The sequence below is a fragment of the Pleuronectes platessa genome, chromosome 20 (genome assembly GCF_947347685.1).
Source record: "Pleuronectes platessa chromosome 20, fPlePla1.1, whole genome shotgun sequence".
Lineage (NCBI taxonomy): Eukaryota > Metazoa > Chordata > Actinopteri > Pleuronectiformes > Pleuronectidae > Pleuronectes > Pleuronectes platessa.
The window spans coordinates 5898214-5913369 of NC_070645.1; the positions used below are offsets into that span (position 1 = coordinate 5898214).

At 46.1% G+C, this 15156-nt stretch overlaps 1 protein-coding gene across 4 annotated transcripts in view; it reads right to left on the minus strand.

Annotated features, from left to right (window-relative positions):
- The window catches only part of nrp1a (neuropilin 1a), a 77010-nt gene that overhangs the window by 24577 nt on the left and 37277 nt on the right, over window positions 1-15156 (minus strand). For all 4 annotated transcript variants that reach the window (XM_053412040.1, XM_053412039.1, XM_053412041.1 and 1 more), the window contains 4 exons: window positions 14545-14726; window positions 7375-7602; window positions 3954-4109; window positions 1009-1175 (listed from right to left, as the gene is read on the minus strand). In XM_053412040.1, coding sequence (XP_053268015.1) covers window positions 1009-1175; window positions 3954-4109; window positions 7375-7602; window positions 14545-14726 — 733 coding nt within the window. The remainder of the gene's footprint in view (window positions 1-1008; window positions 1176-3953; window positions 4110-7374; window positions 7603-14544; window positions 14727-15156) is intronic.

The following is a 15156-nucleotide window of genomic DNA, read 5'->3' on the forward strand; positions in this document are numbered from 1 at the left end:
CCCAGCCAGACCTTCTTACTCACCCACAAAGTCAAGAACGCACACAAGCACGGGAGAATGCATGTGAACCCACACACACACGCTCACACACTGATTAAATTAGTCCAAAGGAGCAATGGGGGGCCCCAAGGACAATATTTTCATTGCTATAATAAAAGGAAAAGCTTGCTTATGGCCCTCCCCAAGCAAATATTTGGCTTTGGGTCAGCTCTATTATTCATCCCTTGAGGAATATGCAGGGGCCAAAACTTTTCAACGATGAAGCAAAAACTGTGGAACAACAGTAGAAGAAGAAAAACAGTCTGGGCATTTACAAGGCCTGGAGGCTTTCTGCTAATAAATCAAACATTGTGCAAACCACGAGTAGAGCTATGGTGGTTGTGTCACTGGAGGTGGCGGTGGTGGTGGGGGGCTGCACTGTGGTTGGACTTGGAATATGGGACTTATCCCCATCTGAGGAAGATCTAAATCCTTAATCTTCCCAAAGAATCCCTGGAGGGTGATGATGAGATAAGCCGAAAGAAAGACGGAAAAGTATGACACAGCTGATGTGTGTGTGGCTAGGCAGGATGCCTGGACTAAATCCCAGCCTCTCTGGAGGTGGACTCCGTTATCAAGGAAAGGGAAAGTTGTCAGGTATGACGGGAAGACAGAGGAGAGACACACAGAGACAGGCAGACAATGACAGAGAGAGTGGACACTGGCAATTTCTGTGAGGCGTGAACTCTGACCACCCAGAGGTCCATCAGTGTGGGTGACATTCATCATCCACATTGTTGGGTTCTCGTCAAAGCGTTGTGGGGAGACAACAGCTCCGGAGACTGAAGGACAAACACGAACACTCCTACTGTGCATACACCCTCAGTTTGTGACTCACCTCCAAAAAACATACTGCAGGCAGTCTTCCACAGTGGACTGTTCAAATACTTTCTACCTTTCCTCAGTAGTAGTTGATTTAGCTCGCAAAAAAAATCTATAATAATTCAATCCTGCAAAGTAAGGTTGTACCTGTATCCACTCTTTGTTTGAGTCTTCAGCCGGTGTCCACGCGTTTTCATAGTAGTGCAGTCTGGAGCGCTCTGGGGACCAGCTGGGGTTGTACTGGGATGAAGCCATGATTTGGTCCGATGTTATCTCCCCCGATTCCATTCCCAGAGGGTCGCTGCAGTCAAAGTCTGAAGGGTGAGAGAGGGGGGAGGCAGATAGAAGGTGGAAGAAAGGGATAAAAAGGGAGTGAGCAAAAGATGTTTAGACGAGTTGTAAGGCGCTGAAAGCACCAGAATGTACCCAGCATGTGCTTTCAGTGTCCTCCTGATTCAGAGCTCGTCTCTGGGGAGGATGACACCACACGACAGGCACTCAGCACTGCTGGCCAGAAAAGAACAGCGTATCAGCGATGCCTCAGTAACTCCTTCCTGTTTCTCTCGCTCTACTTTTTAATGGTAGAAGGATGGAAGTGTTCCACATTAAGATGTAAAAGTGTCTTCATAAAACATTCAGTGTGAGCTAAGTTTACGCCGGTATTAGGCGTTAAAGTGGCTTTCACTGTGCTTATTTCTTCCACTGACTGGACCTATTTGCCTCACCTCCCTGCGGGAAATGTATCTTTTTTTCTACATGGTGACTATCTTCCCCCTACTTCCTCTCTTGGGGGAGTTTAAGTGAGCTGTGTATCTGTATTTTGGGGCCATATTTTACACCCAATGGCCCAACCAGCCGTGGTAGGCGGTGGCTCCCCTTATTTGTGTTGACATGGGTAAGCCATTCCGAGGCATCCCGGGCTCCGTGGCTAAAGCGAGAGCTGGGTCAGGTTGGGGTCAGCCTCTCTATCCCCTGGAGGTCAGACATGCTGACACCAACACGGACGGAGAGGCAGCAACGGACTGAACGAACGACTTGACCTTTTGATCTGGGAAGGATTTGTATAATGTCACCACAACAACACAGTGGTATGTGACAGCACATTTACGCACAGACATGGACAATTCTTCTTCCTATTGTTTATTTACTTCTTTTTCACCTGGTGATGAAGCTGGATATAAAGCACATTAACAGTGTTTTAAGGTGTCGACCTTCAGAAACCATAAATTTACCTTTGGCCAAAAATGCAATAATACATAACAGGGATGACGTAATCAGATTGTAAACATAAGAAACTATAATCAACTCAGATTATATTTTAATGAATTAATCTCGACTGTTTAAAATATGGCAATTTGAAGTAATCTGGAATTATTCGGCCAAGTAATCTGATCACACCCACACACACACAGTATGAGGAGCAGTGAGGAACTGCTACGTGGCTGCTGCCTATGCGCTAACACAGATGGTCTCCCCATCTGCCACACTGCAAACACACCACAGTCACTGGGTCAGTGTGTGTGTCTGTGCTAGACAGTGTCAGTGTGCGGTTGCATATGTATGTGCTCATGCACGAGTCTTTGTGTGAGGCTTTGAGAAAATTGTCTCACACCTCTCCACCCGCTTCGTTGGCTCCTTCTTTCAGGAGACTGCTCGCTCTCATCTTAACGTTTGTATGCAAAAACCCACATCATCTAGATCACTGGGTCACGATCAACAAAAACAAAATCAGGCATTTGTTTACAGCAAAGGACGATATCTGATCATGTGGATTCCTGGCCAAAGGGGGATTGTTAGGGGAGAATATGAGGTGAAAGTGAGGGTGAGGAGGGTGCCTGAAGGGAATGACAGCAAGAGGAGCAGGATAAGGGCAAAAGACCAGGCTTCCTTTCATCACCTTATCATCTATCAACAGTAGCTTTCAGCCAGAGTACACCCTTCCACTTGCCACGCAGAAGCGTGTATTATGCATAAGGGGATTATGAATGATTTAAGTGGTGCAAGTCTGGAAAACGAAAGTTTGGAGTTTTTTTTAATCTCATCTTGGATACCTCTCAGCTGGTGATGTAAGAGCAAGCAATTCAAGTTAATTAAGGTATTTACTGATCATGGGTCAGATATTTCACCATGCCACTTAATGCTGAATGTGAAAACTTGATTTGCGTAATCTGATTTTATGATGTGTGATTAACGCAACTCAGCTCAGGGGAAACTAAGGAGAAAATGACATCAGCACTCATCGCCGCTCTCATTAGTGTGAGACAGGGTTGTGTGTGTTTGTGTGTGTGTACTCTGCGCCCATCTTCCCTTTGGGCAAAACAAAATCCTCTTGATGATGATTAGTAGATTTGTTGAATGTCATCCATCTCTATTGCTATTCAAAGACTGACATTGTGTGTGTGTGTGTGTGTGTGTGTGTGTGTGTGTTTGTGTGTGCCCGGGGTGGTCTGTCCTATAGACAGATTTATGACTCCTTCCAGTCCTCGTCTTCCTTAATGAAATGTTTAGTCGGAACGTCTTGCAAAATGGGGTTGGAGGTCAAACTCTGTGACGACGGCCTAGCATGTAAAAAGAAACCCCGGGGTTGTGTGTTGGTGTGTGTCCAGAGCGGTTACTGGTGGGGGGGGCTGCCTTTTGAAGCCTGTCTGGAACCACAGTGTGTACACGTAGCTTCTTGTAAACCCCGGGAGGCAGTTTACAAGTCTTCTCAAATGTAACACATTTGTCAAATGAAGCAGGAAGAGGTGTTTATTTAATAACTCCTAAGCTTTGTCTAAACGATTCGGTGGAAATTTGTCACAATAGGACCATGAGTAGCTTCGGTAGCAGTCAACATCTGTTTCTTACTTTTAGTAATATTCCTCTGGTGGTTACTTTATTGCCCCCTAATTCTTATTCAACTACACAGCTTTAATTCACTATCCTCACAACCAAAATCTTCTTCCACTGAACAGATCTCCCTGGATTCTGATTTGATTTGGATTTCCACCTCAATTATATAGATTTTTGGTTTCTGACTGCATTCCTTGGCTCGCTCTCCCTCTCTGACAATCCCATCAGTCTGATTTGCGGTGGTTTTTATGCCGGCTCACCCTCTGGAACGGTCCTTTCAATGACGGTGAAGTTGGCAGAGAAGCCCTCCTTAGCGATGGCACTGTCAGTGTTGATTGTTAGCGCCAGGATGCCTGTGTAGGAGATGATCCTGCCAGGAGTGTTCTGCCCACAGTACCTCCCGACGTATGGGCCGACTAGGGGGAGAAAAGAGAGAAAAGCACAAATGTCGTTACTCTGTTAGACTCGACTTAGGTTAATATTTGTTTGTTTGCCACGGCCTTGTCACACATGGGTTTTTACTAGCAGCTCCCCCCTGTAGAGGTGTGAAAACTAGTGTCTCAATGAGGCATGGCACCGGCTGCATTTTTTTTACTTGACCCCGTAACGATGCGTGAGAAGAGACTCCCAACATTCCATGGATGCTTGCTGGTCAAACACAAAAAGAGGAAAGCGGAAGAGGGACCTGGTGTGTGGACAGGTCACGGTCTCTGTCTATTTGGTGGCTGTAAATACTTCAGACATCCCGTCCTTCCTCTATCCAAACTCTTTTTTTTTAAATTTCCGTGCAGACTTGAGGCAGACACAGCCATGGCTGAGTGAGTTTTGTGAAAGAGACAAAAACACGTAAAGGCTGGACAGATAGACTACAGGGCCATTTAAAGAGCAATAAAACCAGGAGAGGGACATGTTCCACTGAGCAGACTGAGAGGAATGGAAAAACAGGAGGAATGGGGAAAAAAAGGGGTTGAAGGTGAGAGACAGGGGAGGCAGAGGGGTGGGGAAGCATCGGGAAAGAGCGATGTGGTAACAAGGGAGAGCAAGAGAGCACAATGACCTTGCGCTATGCCTCTGATGTGCGCTGCGATCCGTGCACATTTGTTCGCGTGTGCTCCTTGTTGGTGTGCAGGGAGCTGCGACTTATCTGTGATTAGTAATGCTGTGATCAGCGGCCAGTGACAGTCCTGCCTCCCTGCGGCTTCCTGTCATCCAAAACATGCTTCTTCCAGCCCAGCTCCTCCGGGAACGGCCTCGGAGAGGTACAGGGCAGAGACTCGATGGCTCAGATTAATCTTAATAACCCAGGTGTTTGTGAGAATCCATGTGTGCCTTTAAGCCTGCCAAGAACTGGGCAGAACAAGACAAAACACTATCTCTTGGATTATCTGCATGACTCCCCAGAAGTATGAAATGTTTAAGACCCTTGCTATGAACTCCTGTTTGTCTTTCTGGTCCTCGGGGAAGAGGGATGAGGGAGTGCAGGTTCTTCATCCACAGAGCCTGACCAGCAGGGTGTGTTTTGAGTGGTAGTGGTACAGGGAGGTGTGATTCCCCCCTGGTGCTTTGCGGAGGTCTGCCTTTGCCCGGACATCTCCTGGCTCTGCACACCCTGACAAATAACACGGCTCCAGCCTTCTGTGATAATGTACTATCGATCCAGCAGGCACCACAGGAACCGCCTGGCAAAAGCCAACACACTTATTTTCCACCCGTGGCTTATTTTGACACAAGGCTGTCTGTCACAACACATGAAGGGTGCGATGCCACTTCAGTCCAAAGCGGTGGTGTCCCGTTTCTGCCCTGCACAGACTCAGTGTGGGGCAAAAGAGATTCTGGTCGACTGATTCTGGTACTTTCGTGTCGCATTTTCACCGGAGTCAACTGAGAAATCGTAGAAATCTTCGAAGTAGCACAGGAAATGTTTCTCTCCCCATCCCCAATGGTGCTTTTTTTGTAAAAATATGTATTTAAAGGTGATAATAATGTGAGATATTCTCTGCTCTACAAGCATTAATCAACACTAATCTTGAAAATTCAACATGTCCCACCTCCTGGGAAGATCATACAAATGAGTCACGGAGCAAAGGTTCAGCTGCTGCACATCTACAGAGAAGACAGAACTTTGAGTAAACTCGCTTGAAAAGGCGACTAGATTTACACTTCAACCCCATCACTTGGAGCATTGATACGCACCAGGTTGAACGCCACTCGATAAAATCCTTTCAATTTTCAGCCAGTGACGGATGAGAGAAGCTTTCATCTCGTCTGCACCCAGCGTTGGAATAGCCAGAGGAAAAGCCGAAAACTTCAAGAGGTGATTTTTCTCGCTGAGTTCAAAGCCTCATCTTGGGCTATGGAAGCATTTCTTTGAACATTGCTCCCCCGCTCCTCTCTCTCTCACCTGCTGATTTTTAGATGGATTTGAGAAATACTACATTTTATTGTGCGTCTGAATCTTGCGTTGCTTTGCCCTGTGACCGGGAGATGCTGGCTCTTATCAGGACCAAACTGGCTCAGTTCAAATTCAATTAGACTTTTTTTCTCCTCTCCGTAGTGGGAAACACAAGGACATTTCCAGAGGAAATTCCTTTTAGAGTAATTTCCTGCAAGATCGGCCTGTGAATCAGGACGCGGAGAGGCAACAACTTAAATATCACAGCTTACATTAGACCCCGAATTCCCAAACGTACTGACACGAACAAATCCTCCGACACAATGCAGCCTGTGAAAGAGAAAAGGAAGGGCGGGAGGCCCTTGTAATCAGGAAGTGTCTGGCACTGAGCAATGACGAAGCATTACGCTCATGACGACAGACTCTTGGAGCTCTGCCAAGCCTGGCGTAGGCAGTGAGCCCACTGGCCCGGGTAATGCCATCATATAGTGTAAAGCTGTTCATTCCTTCTGGAGAGATGAACTGCTTCCCAGTGCAGGACAGACGATTTCCAAGCAGCAGGACAATGCAGCTTTTCACATCTTTCCTGTTCCACTATTGAAACAATCACTCTTCTGTGTCTAAATTGGTGAAGTGAAGTTTGTTAATAAGTCATACAAGAACAAGTGAGGCTGTGGCAGCAAATGCCCCGAGTGTATTAAGTCAACAAGGGATGGGTTCTGTTGTGTGTCATTTAAAAAAAAATGTTATTAGGAAAATCATCTAATTTCCTCTTTCAGTAAAATTAGTGCAGTGCCTGTTCTAAACATGTCTGTATGGAAAGGATTGTTTACTTGGTCTGTGGTAATGCTGGTTGCAGATTTCTTTCTTGAAACTATAACAGTGATCTGCCGTAATTTAGCCGCGGCAAGTAAAGCCTGACTAGTGGAAGCTGCTGCCGCACAAAGAGCTGTTCATGTGTTTTATTCAAAGCTCGGTAAAGCTCAACTCAGTACGGAGAACCGAGAACAGGAGAATCAGGTGTTCTTGCCATTGGTGGGAAGTGCAGTTGTAATCTTCAGAGCACTAATCACCTCTTTATTAAAATGTCATTAATATTCAACATATTACATGTCCACATCGCACCAAATTACACTCTGCACTTCCTTGGGCAGAGTGAAGCAGATGATATGAATGGTTCTTGAGATATGCAAGCCACATACAGACAGACCGAGATGGTAGATAGAAGATAAATACACATTCATGGTTTAAACTACAAGTAAAACAATTTACTGGCACTGTTCACTCACCTCCGGGGAAGCCGTCCCAAATCTCCAGTCTGTCATAGCGGCAGAACACACCAGTAGGGGGCGTCGGGTCCGGCTCCAGCTCAAAGCTCTCGAACTCCAAGATGATCTCGGACATCTTTGGGGCGAAGATCATGAAAGTGCAGTCCAGGTTGTTGGGGTACTTCTCCGGGAAACCGGGGGATTTTATGACGCCGCTGTTGGAGGTGTAGTTCCTGGAGCATTCGGGACCTGCAGGAAGGATGAAGGGAAGAGATGAGAGAGCGGCGGAGATGATTCTGTTGTACGGCTGTTGGTTAGGTGATCTGTTAAGGGTGACTTTGTGTGGTGGTTACTAAAGAGCGCTGCCTACCATCTGGTCTTTTGAGTGGAGGACAGTTTACGGTCCACAGAAGGACCACCTTGATGGCTTCATCTTTTCACGAGAGTCAACATCTGTGTCTCAACTCCTCTCACTGTGGTTTTGAGCATTCCCCACCCCCCCCCCCCCCCTTTTCACAAACATTAGACTGTTTCCTCACTGTTTCTGTGTGTGTCTGTGTATGTGTGTGTCAAATCTGCTACTCCTGGAACATCTGGAACATGAGTGTAAACATTAGTGAAAGGCTTCAATCACCAGGAGCAGGGAACAATAAGTAAACAGTTTGATTTACGGTGGAAACACTTTTCTCTCTCTCCCTCCCTCTCCCTTTCTCTCTCTCTCTCTCTCTCTCTCTCTCACACACCGACACACACACATTCATCAGGACCAGTCTGTGAAACATAAGAGTGGTGCTCAGGCGAAATTACAGTGTCAGTGATGGAAGGCAAGGGCAATGACTTTGCATACATCAACACACACACGCACACTTAAACACACAATTTCACACGAGGGAAAGTCAAAATATTTATTCACAGCTCCCCAGGGAGCTGCCTTTTAGCTGATGAGGAGCATTAACACATTTCCCACGTTAGCCACTTGTCAGAGCATCATGAGCGCAAGATTATGATTTGAGAATGAGTGACACATGAGGGGGGGAAAAACTGATGCTCACAGCTGCAGGGAATGACACATAAGACGTGTTCACTATGCAGACTCAAGCACTGGTCCTGTGTGGGGTTAGCAAGACAGGCTCTACACAAACACACATACATACAATGACAGGAAGGGGGAAAAACAAAACAGGAAGGCAATTATTTGGAGCCATTAGTGGCAGAAATGTGCCCAGCATAATGTCATAATGTAATTTTTATGTTATTCTGACAGCCGGCATTATGGGTGCAGATGGTGCCAATCAAGACTAAAATTGCAGGGAGTTATCGCTAGATAGAGCTGCTGTACTACAGTCATTGCTGCATAAATGAATGTGGCAAACTGCTTTTTCCACTGTCAAGTGTCTCGCTGGGCCCCTAATTCAAGACCATCAGGCCCACTTCAGCCTGTCCACCAGTGGAGTGAGTGAAAGGAGCGAGAGCCATTTGATTTTCTTTCTTCCCAAGTTGAAAGCCACAGCAAGCGGCATTTTTGACTCTAAAGAGAGTTGACATTTAGTGCAGTGGCTAAAGTGGTGGCTTTTTAGAACAGTGGGCACCATTAATTTCGCTGCTCCCCCACGTATTTACCCCTGGAAAATAAAGAGGCTCTGCTCAGAAGGAGAAAGCGAGAGAGAGCGTTCCCTGGGATTAGCGGGTGGACGGATGCTGCCGTTCTGCACTTCATCCTCGCCATTTTTGGGAGAAATGTCAGCCAGCTTTAGGGGGGAAAACAACTAGAGATGCAAGAAGCTTCTTTGAAAAAGGCGTCCATGGTTCCTAAGTGCTCGAGACAGCCACGGTATCCAAAATGCAATTTAGTTCAGAGTGTTGAATTTCCTGTGGCTTTGGGCTCACAACTCAGCTCTCCGTCCATTTCATCAGCCCCCACCTTGACCCTTATCTCAGCGCAGCAGCTGACCAGAACAGATTTGGTCTTGAGAAACCGTTCCACTGTGAAAACCTGTGAAAATCCAAGCACAAGACTGGCCTGAATACTAATATTTTGTAGTTGGCAAGTATAAGATAGTGCTTAAAGTATTCACAACTTAATTCAAAGTTAACTTTACATATCTAACCATTACTGTTACGCCTCTGAATGCTTACGACTGAGGCCGAGCCAAGGACACACTCCACCATTGTCAAATTTGGTGTGTCTCTATTAATACACCGCCACCCGGAGAAAACGACAGAGCGAAGACATCAGAATAAAATAGAGTGGCAAGAGAAGACAGAGCGCTCTGGTCATTCCCACCGGCAAGATAATCATCCGACAGATCTCTTTTATCTGGCGTCTCAACACGGGAGGGCTTTCGTCCCCGGCTCCCCTCGCTACAACCCGGATGCTTTGTGCTGATGTTAGTGTGAGAGGCATTCAGTGATAGCGGTCACGCTTTTCAGTGGTGGCGTCTTGTGTGCTTGCATCTTTGTTGGAACAAATATATCCCGGTTGTCAGCCAAATGCTCTACTCCTCGCCCCTCACTCACTCTCTGTCGCTGTTCTGGCGGATTCATCACATCGACAGCGAGACAGGGTTTCAAATGGAAAAGGGTTCTGTTACAATGACAGGTTTGACTTCACACACACGAATACTAGCATGTGCCCACTGGTCCATGCACTGCTTTTAAACAAACAGCAGCATTTACGACGGGAGAGAGAAAAAGAAGTAACCTTGAACGCACAGCATTTACCGTCAACCTCCAAGCAGGCGCTCTAACGTTTACTGCCGGCCGTAATGGATTCTTTTAACTCGCATTTATGTCGAGCCCTTCTGCTCAGGAAGGGGGGGGGGGGGGGGATAAACAAATGTCAGTCCCTCCCGCTCTCTGACTGATTGGAGTTTGTTTAACAGGACAAGTTGTAGCCGGTAAAATGGTATTTAATGGAGATCTGATTTCAGTCTTTCCAAGTGTTGGAGATTTATTATGCATTTTAAATAAATATGGTTTCGGCATTGAGGGGAAACGGCGCCTTTCAACTGTTAGTCTTCTAGATGACTTGTCCTCTATGTCTCTATTAAGCTGTTGCTCTAAGTGCTGAGAGCAGAGGCCGGGCGTTCATCATTAGAACAACACAGCGCCACGGAACACGCGTTAGAATGTGACGGCCTCTTGCTATTTTCATTTTTAAAACTCTCCCTCTTGCACTGCTTTTCCACATATTCTCTCTATTTTTTCATCTATTCATCCCTCTCTCTCTCCAAAGTCGGGGGTTATTAGGGGCCGGAGCCATTGGGACTGAAGGTGTTGTTATTGGACTCCTAAGTAAATCACCACTGTTTATATTCCACGTTGCTCTCTGGCTGATCATTAGCCCATTTCACCCCCCTCTGCCCCCTGGCATTCACCCCCTGTTACCACACCCCCTCTCCTCCGCCCTGCACTCATGCCAAGCTAACGGGGGGGATTAATCGCCGGTGGAGAATTAACTCTTTCAACACTAAATCAAACATTAACCTGAAACCTATGGGGTGTCGGCCATTCAAACAGATGGGAAGGTCGGTTGACGTTTATCCCCTCACACACCCTGAGGCTTCTGACATGGTATTTAGTGCATTGACTGCGCCGGGAACGTCACCCAGCCCCCCCACCCAATCAAATGAGGGATGACACAGTGCTGCTGGGATTCTGGGGCAGGGGAAGGGGTAGAGGAGGGGGCTGCAGTCTCCCTCCGGCTCCCCTTAAAGAGATTTGTTGTCTTGGGTTTCCATGAGGGCTGCGTGTGTGATGACAGTACTTCTCCATGCCAGATGTGACCTATGCCATCAGGGCGTGCCGTCCATGAAAGTAGAATGTACCCTCTATTAGGCCCCACCAAACACACACGCATAAATATACACACACACGCACTTTGACAGTGTTTTCACAGGTGTGTGCTCACAGTAAATGTGCCCGCATCACGATGACATAATAAACAGCGCTCCTGTGTGAGAGATTGTGTTTTTTAGTGCAAGGAGAAACACGATAGCTCTGCCACCAACAGTCATTGTGCTGAGTAACAGTGAGGAGACGAAGATGAGCCTCAGTGTGTGGAAGTGGGAGGAAGGGGGGCTCCCAGTGGAACTATCTCTGCCTCGTCGCCCACTTCAATGGGCCCTCAGCCAGCCTTGATGTGGCTCTGAGCTCACTGCAGGGCTGTAAAAGAAAACATGTGCTGTGTATGCATGGGTCTACTGGAGAGGATGGCGGTGTCCAGATACATTTCAAGTGAAATCCTGTCAGATGATAAGACAAATAGAATTACCATGATTTTAATTTGACGCAGCCATAATGCTGGTTGTCGTTATTTTTACAAAGACGGCAGTGTTTTCAACCCATGTCCATTTGGTCATTGGTTGGTTTGTTGTGGCTTCATATGGGGACTGTCGGCCCTTGGTGGAGATATGCGAGTGCCATTCTAGTTCCTCACGTTTTGCTTAGATTTTTTAATTCAACATTTTATTATTAATTGGAGGTGGTATGCCAAAAAGAAACACAAACACGGCTTCAAATATCCCTCACTCTCCGACCCATCCCTTTTCCCCATCTCTTCCTCCTCTCCCATGATCTCCCTCCTTCCCATCTCTTGCCAGACTTCAGCCAGTGGAGCGAGGCTGCCAATTTGCAGGCTATAAAATAAATAGCCCATGCTAATTAAGATGGTTGGATGGGATTGAGGAGTGGAGTGGGGTAGAGACTGATGTGGAAGTGGCCATAGAGAGCCGCAAAACAACCTGTTCTCTCCCAATTAGACACTTTGCAGGCTACCGCTGATGAAAGCCAGGGCTACAACGTGGGTTTTAAAGTGTGTTTACATAGTTTACAGCTTTACAGCTTGCAAGCATTGGCGTGTGATCCCCGATTTGAGTCCTTACATATGTTTGTTTGTGCATATATCCATCTTCCACATGACCTTTGCTTGTCTCAAAGCCAGGATGTAAGGTACTAGCAGTGCCTGAGGTTGATCTCCAGGCCTATAATCACAGTGATAACCCATCCTGCATCATTTCTTGTTTTTTTGTTGCTTTGCCTTTCATTGGAATGCACAAGCGCGCGCCTCCCGTTCCTCCATCCGTTATCAGGCCATCTGTGTGCCATCATTAACGAAACATGTGTTAGCCAACACAGTGTTTTCCCCGACTAATACACTGCTTGTTGATAAGCTGTGCTAATAAACTAGTTTTGTATCTCTCTTTGTGCCTGGTACTCGCTCTCTATGCCTTATTCAAACAGAGCTGCTAGTTGATCACTAAGACCAGCTCTTTTCATCGCAGCAGTTAGAGCAGAGTGAATTTAAAGCATAATGAATGTCTGGATCAACTAAGGAAGCAAAAGAAGTGGGAAGAAAACTTTGTTCCTGGGTTCAATCTCCTTCAGCCCCAATTTCCCCTTTGATTCAATCAGCAAAAAAAGCTGGATTTTTATAGGTGTAACTCTCTCGTCCTGACTTTCTATCTTCTATCCACACTAGTTCACATTTCATGCCAAGTCTGTATTTCCTCATATCTACACATCCGACAACTGTGTTTTTTTTATTGCTACTGGGCCCTTGCATGCCTCATTTATAAACAGCTTTGACTAATGGATGAGAAAGGGAAATACCAAGCTAAAAATTAGGGAAGAATGTGGTAGATTAACCGGACTATCAAGGGGAACGAAGCAGCGTTGATGAGTTTGTGTACGTCAGGGGTGGAGTGTCGCTTTGATCTCGTAAATGGACCCACACTCCACCAGCTGCCCTGCCGCGGTGGAGACACACACGAGCCCAGACACACAAACACACGGCACGGCAGACGCATGCGAGCCCCAGATTAAAAGTAAGGAGGGACCTTGCAGAGTCATTCATCTTGTCTCCGAGGTCACGGGGGCCGTCTTACGGAGCGCTGCCGAGGTTAATTAATGAAAGTGGAGTCTGTGGCACCTGTCTGCCTGCTAGTCACTCTCCAGATATGTGTTGTCCTCCTCCCGCTTCGTTTAGTCCAAACAAAGCAGGCAGCCAACCAACAGGGTACTCCCTCGTGTTATGCTGTGTTCTGATAAGATAGACTTCTCCTGAGGAAATGTGAACTTAATTATACACGAATCCCGACTAGGAGAACCCAGAGGTCTTATTTTTAGGATTAACATGAAGGAAGGAACCTCAGGCTACATACATACTTCTATATTTATGTCTCGGCAATGGCATCCTCATCCATACAAACACACCTAAAAAACGCACATTAAATGTCCACTGGCGGCGTGTGTGGGTGTAAACAGGAAATAATGGAATAATAGCTTTTCTCCAACACATGTAACCTCAGGGTTGTTTTCTTTCAATAGGTGGTTATGTGATAGGAGGCCGCCGAATCAGTGAAGTCTACGTCATCACCGAAAAGATCCAATCAGCAAGTGGGTGTGAGATTTACTTCATCGTTTCCAAACATCTCTGTTTCTGCTCGTCCAGACTACCACAAAGTTTTCAAACTAAAAAGGATTCTTCTCCGTTTTAGCGGCTATACATTTTGACGTAGTTTGGATGCCAGGCATGTCTAGAGTTGATATGTTCTCTCGACGTGACTGAATTCCATAGCAGCACTCAGAAAACAAGTGTATTGTTGAGTCCACTGATCTCACTTTCTCCAGAACCAGCTGGTCATTAGTTATGGTGACAGGTCCATGTCCTTGCTGCGTTAGTCCTAACCTGCCATCTGACGATAAACCAACACTCCACACAACATTAGTTGGATCACAGCTTAGTGAATTATGTCCATGCTTATTGTGCAATAATTCACACAAAATACAAACTGCCGCAATTATGGAACATATGTGACTATGATTCATTGGTTTTGAATAGAACATATTGTCTGCCATATTGCGAGTGCATAATTTGATGCTCTGGTGCCTTGACTAAATCACAAACAAACCATAAAAACCCATTATCAGAACTTCATATTGTATCCTGCTCTGTTGGTATGATGGATTCACCTAAAGTAAAATCATACTAATTTTCAAGAGAACGTAATATTTAGTTTTTGACCATCACCGGTCTCTTTCGGTCTCTGTTCCACTTAACATAGTATTCTTCAAGTAGAAATAATGAAAGCTACTTTCTGTCCCATGGAGATATGATGCTGTATGTAGTGCACTCTATATGTATCAGATAGCTGGGATTAAGTGAAACTCCATCTGTATGAATCCACCCACCTGTCTTGAAGATCTCATATCGGATGGAGAAACCTGCTCCATGGGTCTCGTAGTCCGACACAAACTTGATGAAGAGCTGGTTTCCAGAGGAGACGACCGGAGATGGGGCGATCTTCCCGCAGTACTTTCCCACCAGCTGACCGCCCTCGTCCACGCCATCACGCACCTCGATGTAATCATACCTGAACAAGAGGAAGAGAGACAGTGTCAGTCCCAGTGTGCTCTCCACAGCATGTCCTCTTTGTTTTCCTGTCCTCTTGAAAAGTTACATTTGTTGGGAATTAGAACATGACTCGTATGTTGTGTATACTGTGCAGGTATGTCACTCACACATGAATGCACACATGCATTCATATTTGCCGGAGCACACACACACACACACAGAGCAACACAACATATTGTGCAGGTAATGTAGTGGAAATAAAACACTGTGTACTAATGAGGTCTCAGGTTAAAACTGTGAGAACAGGTGGGCGGCTTTGATTTCATCGATTTGACACACACATACACACACACACAACCACACACAGGTTGTGTACTTCCGACAGTGCTCAGGTCAGGTTTATGTAACAGCTTTAACTACTGAACTTCAGCTGAACAGTTGTCTATGTG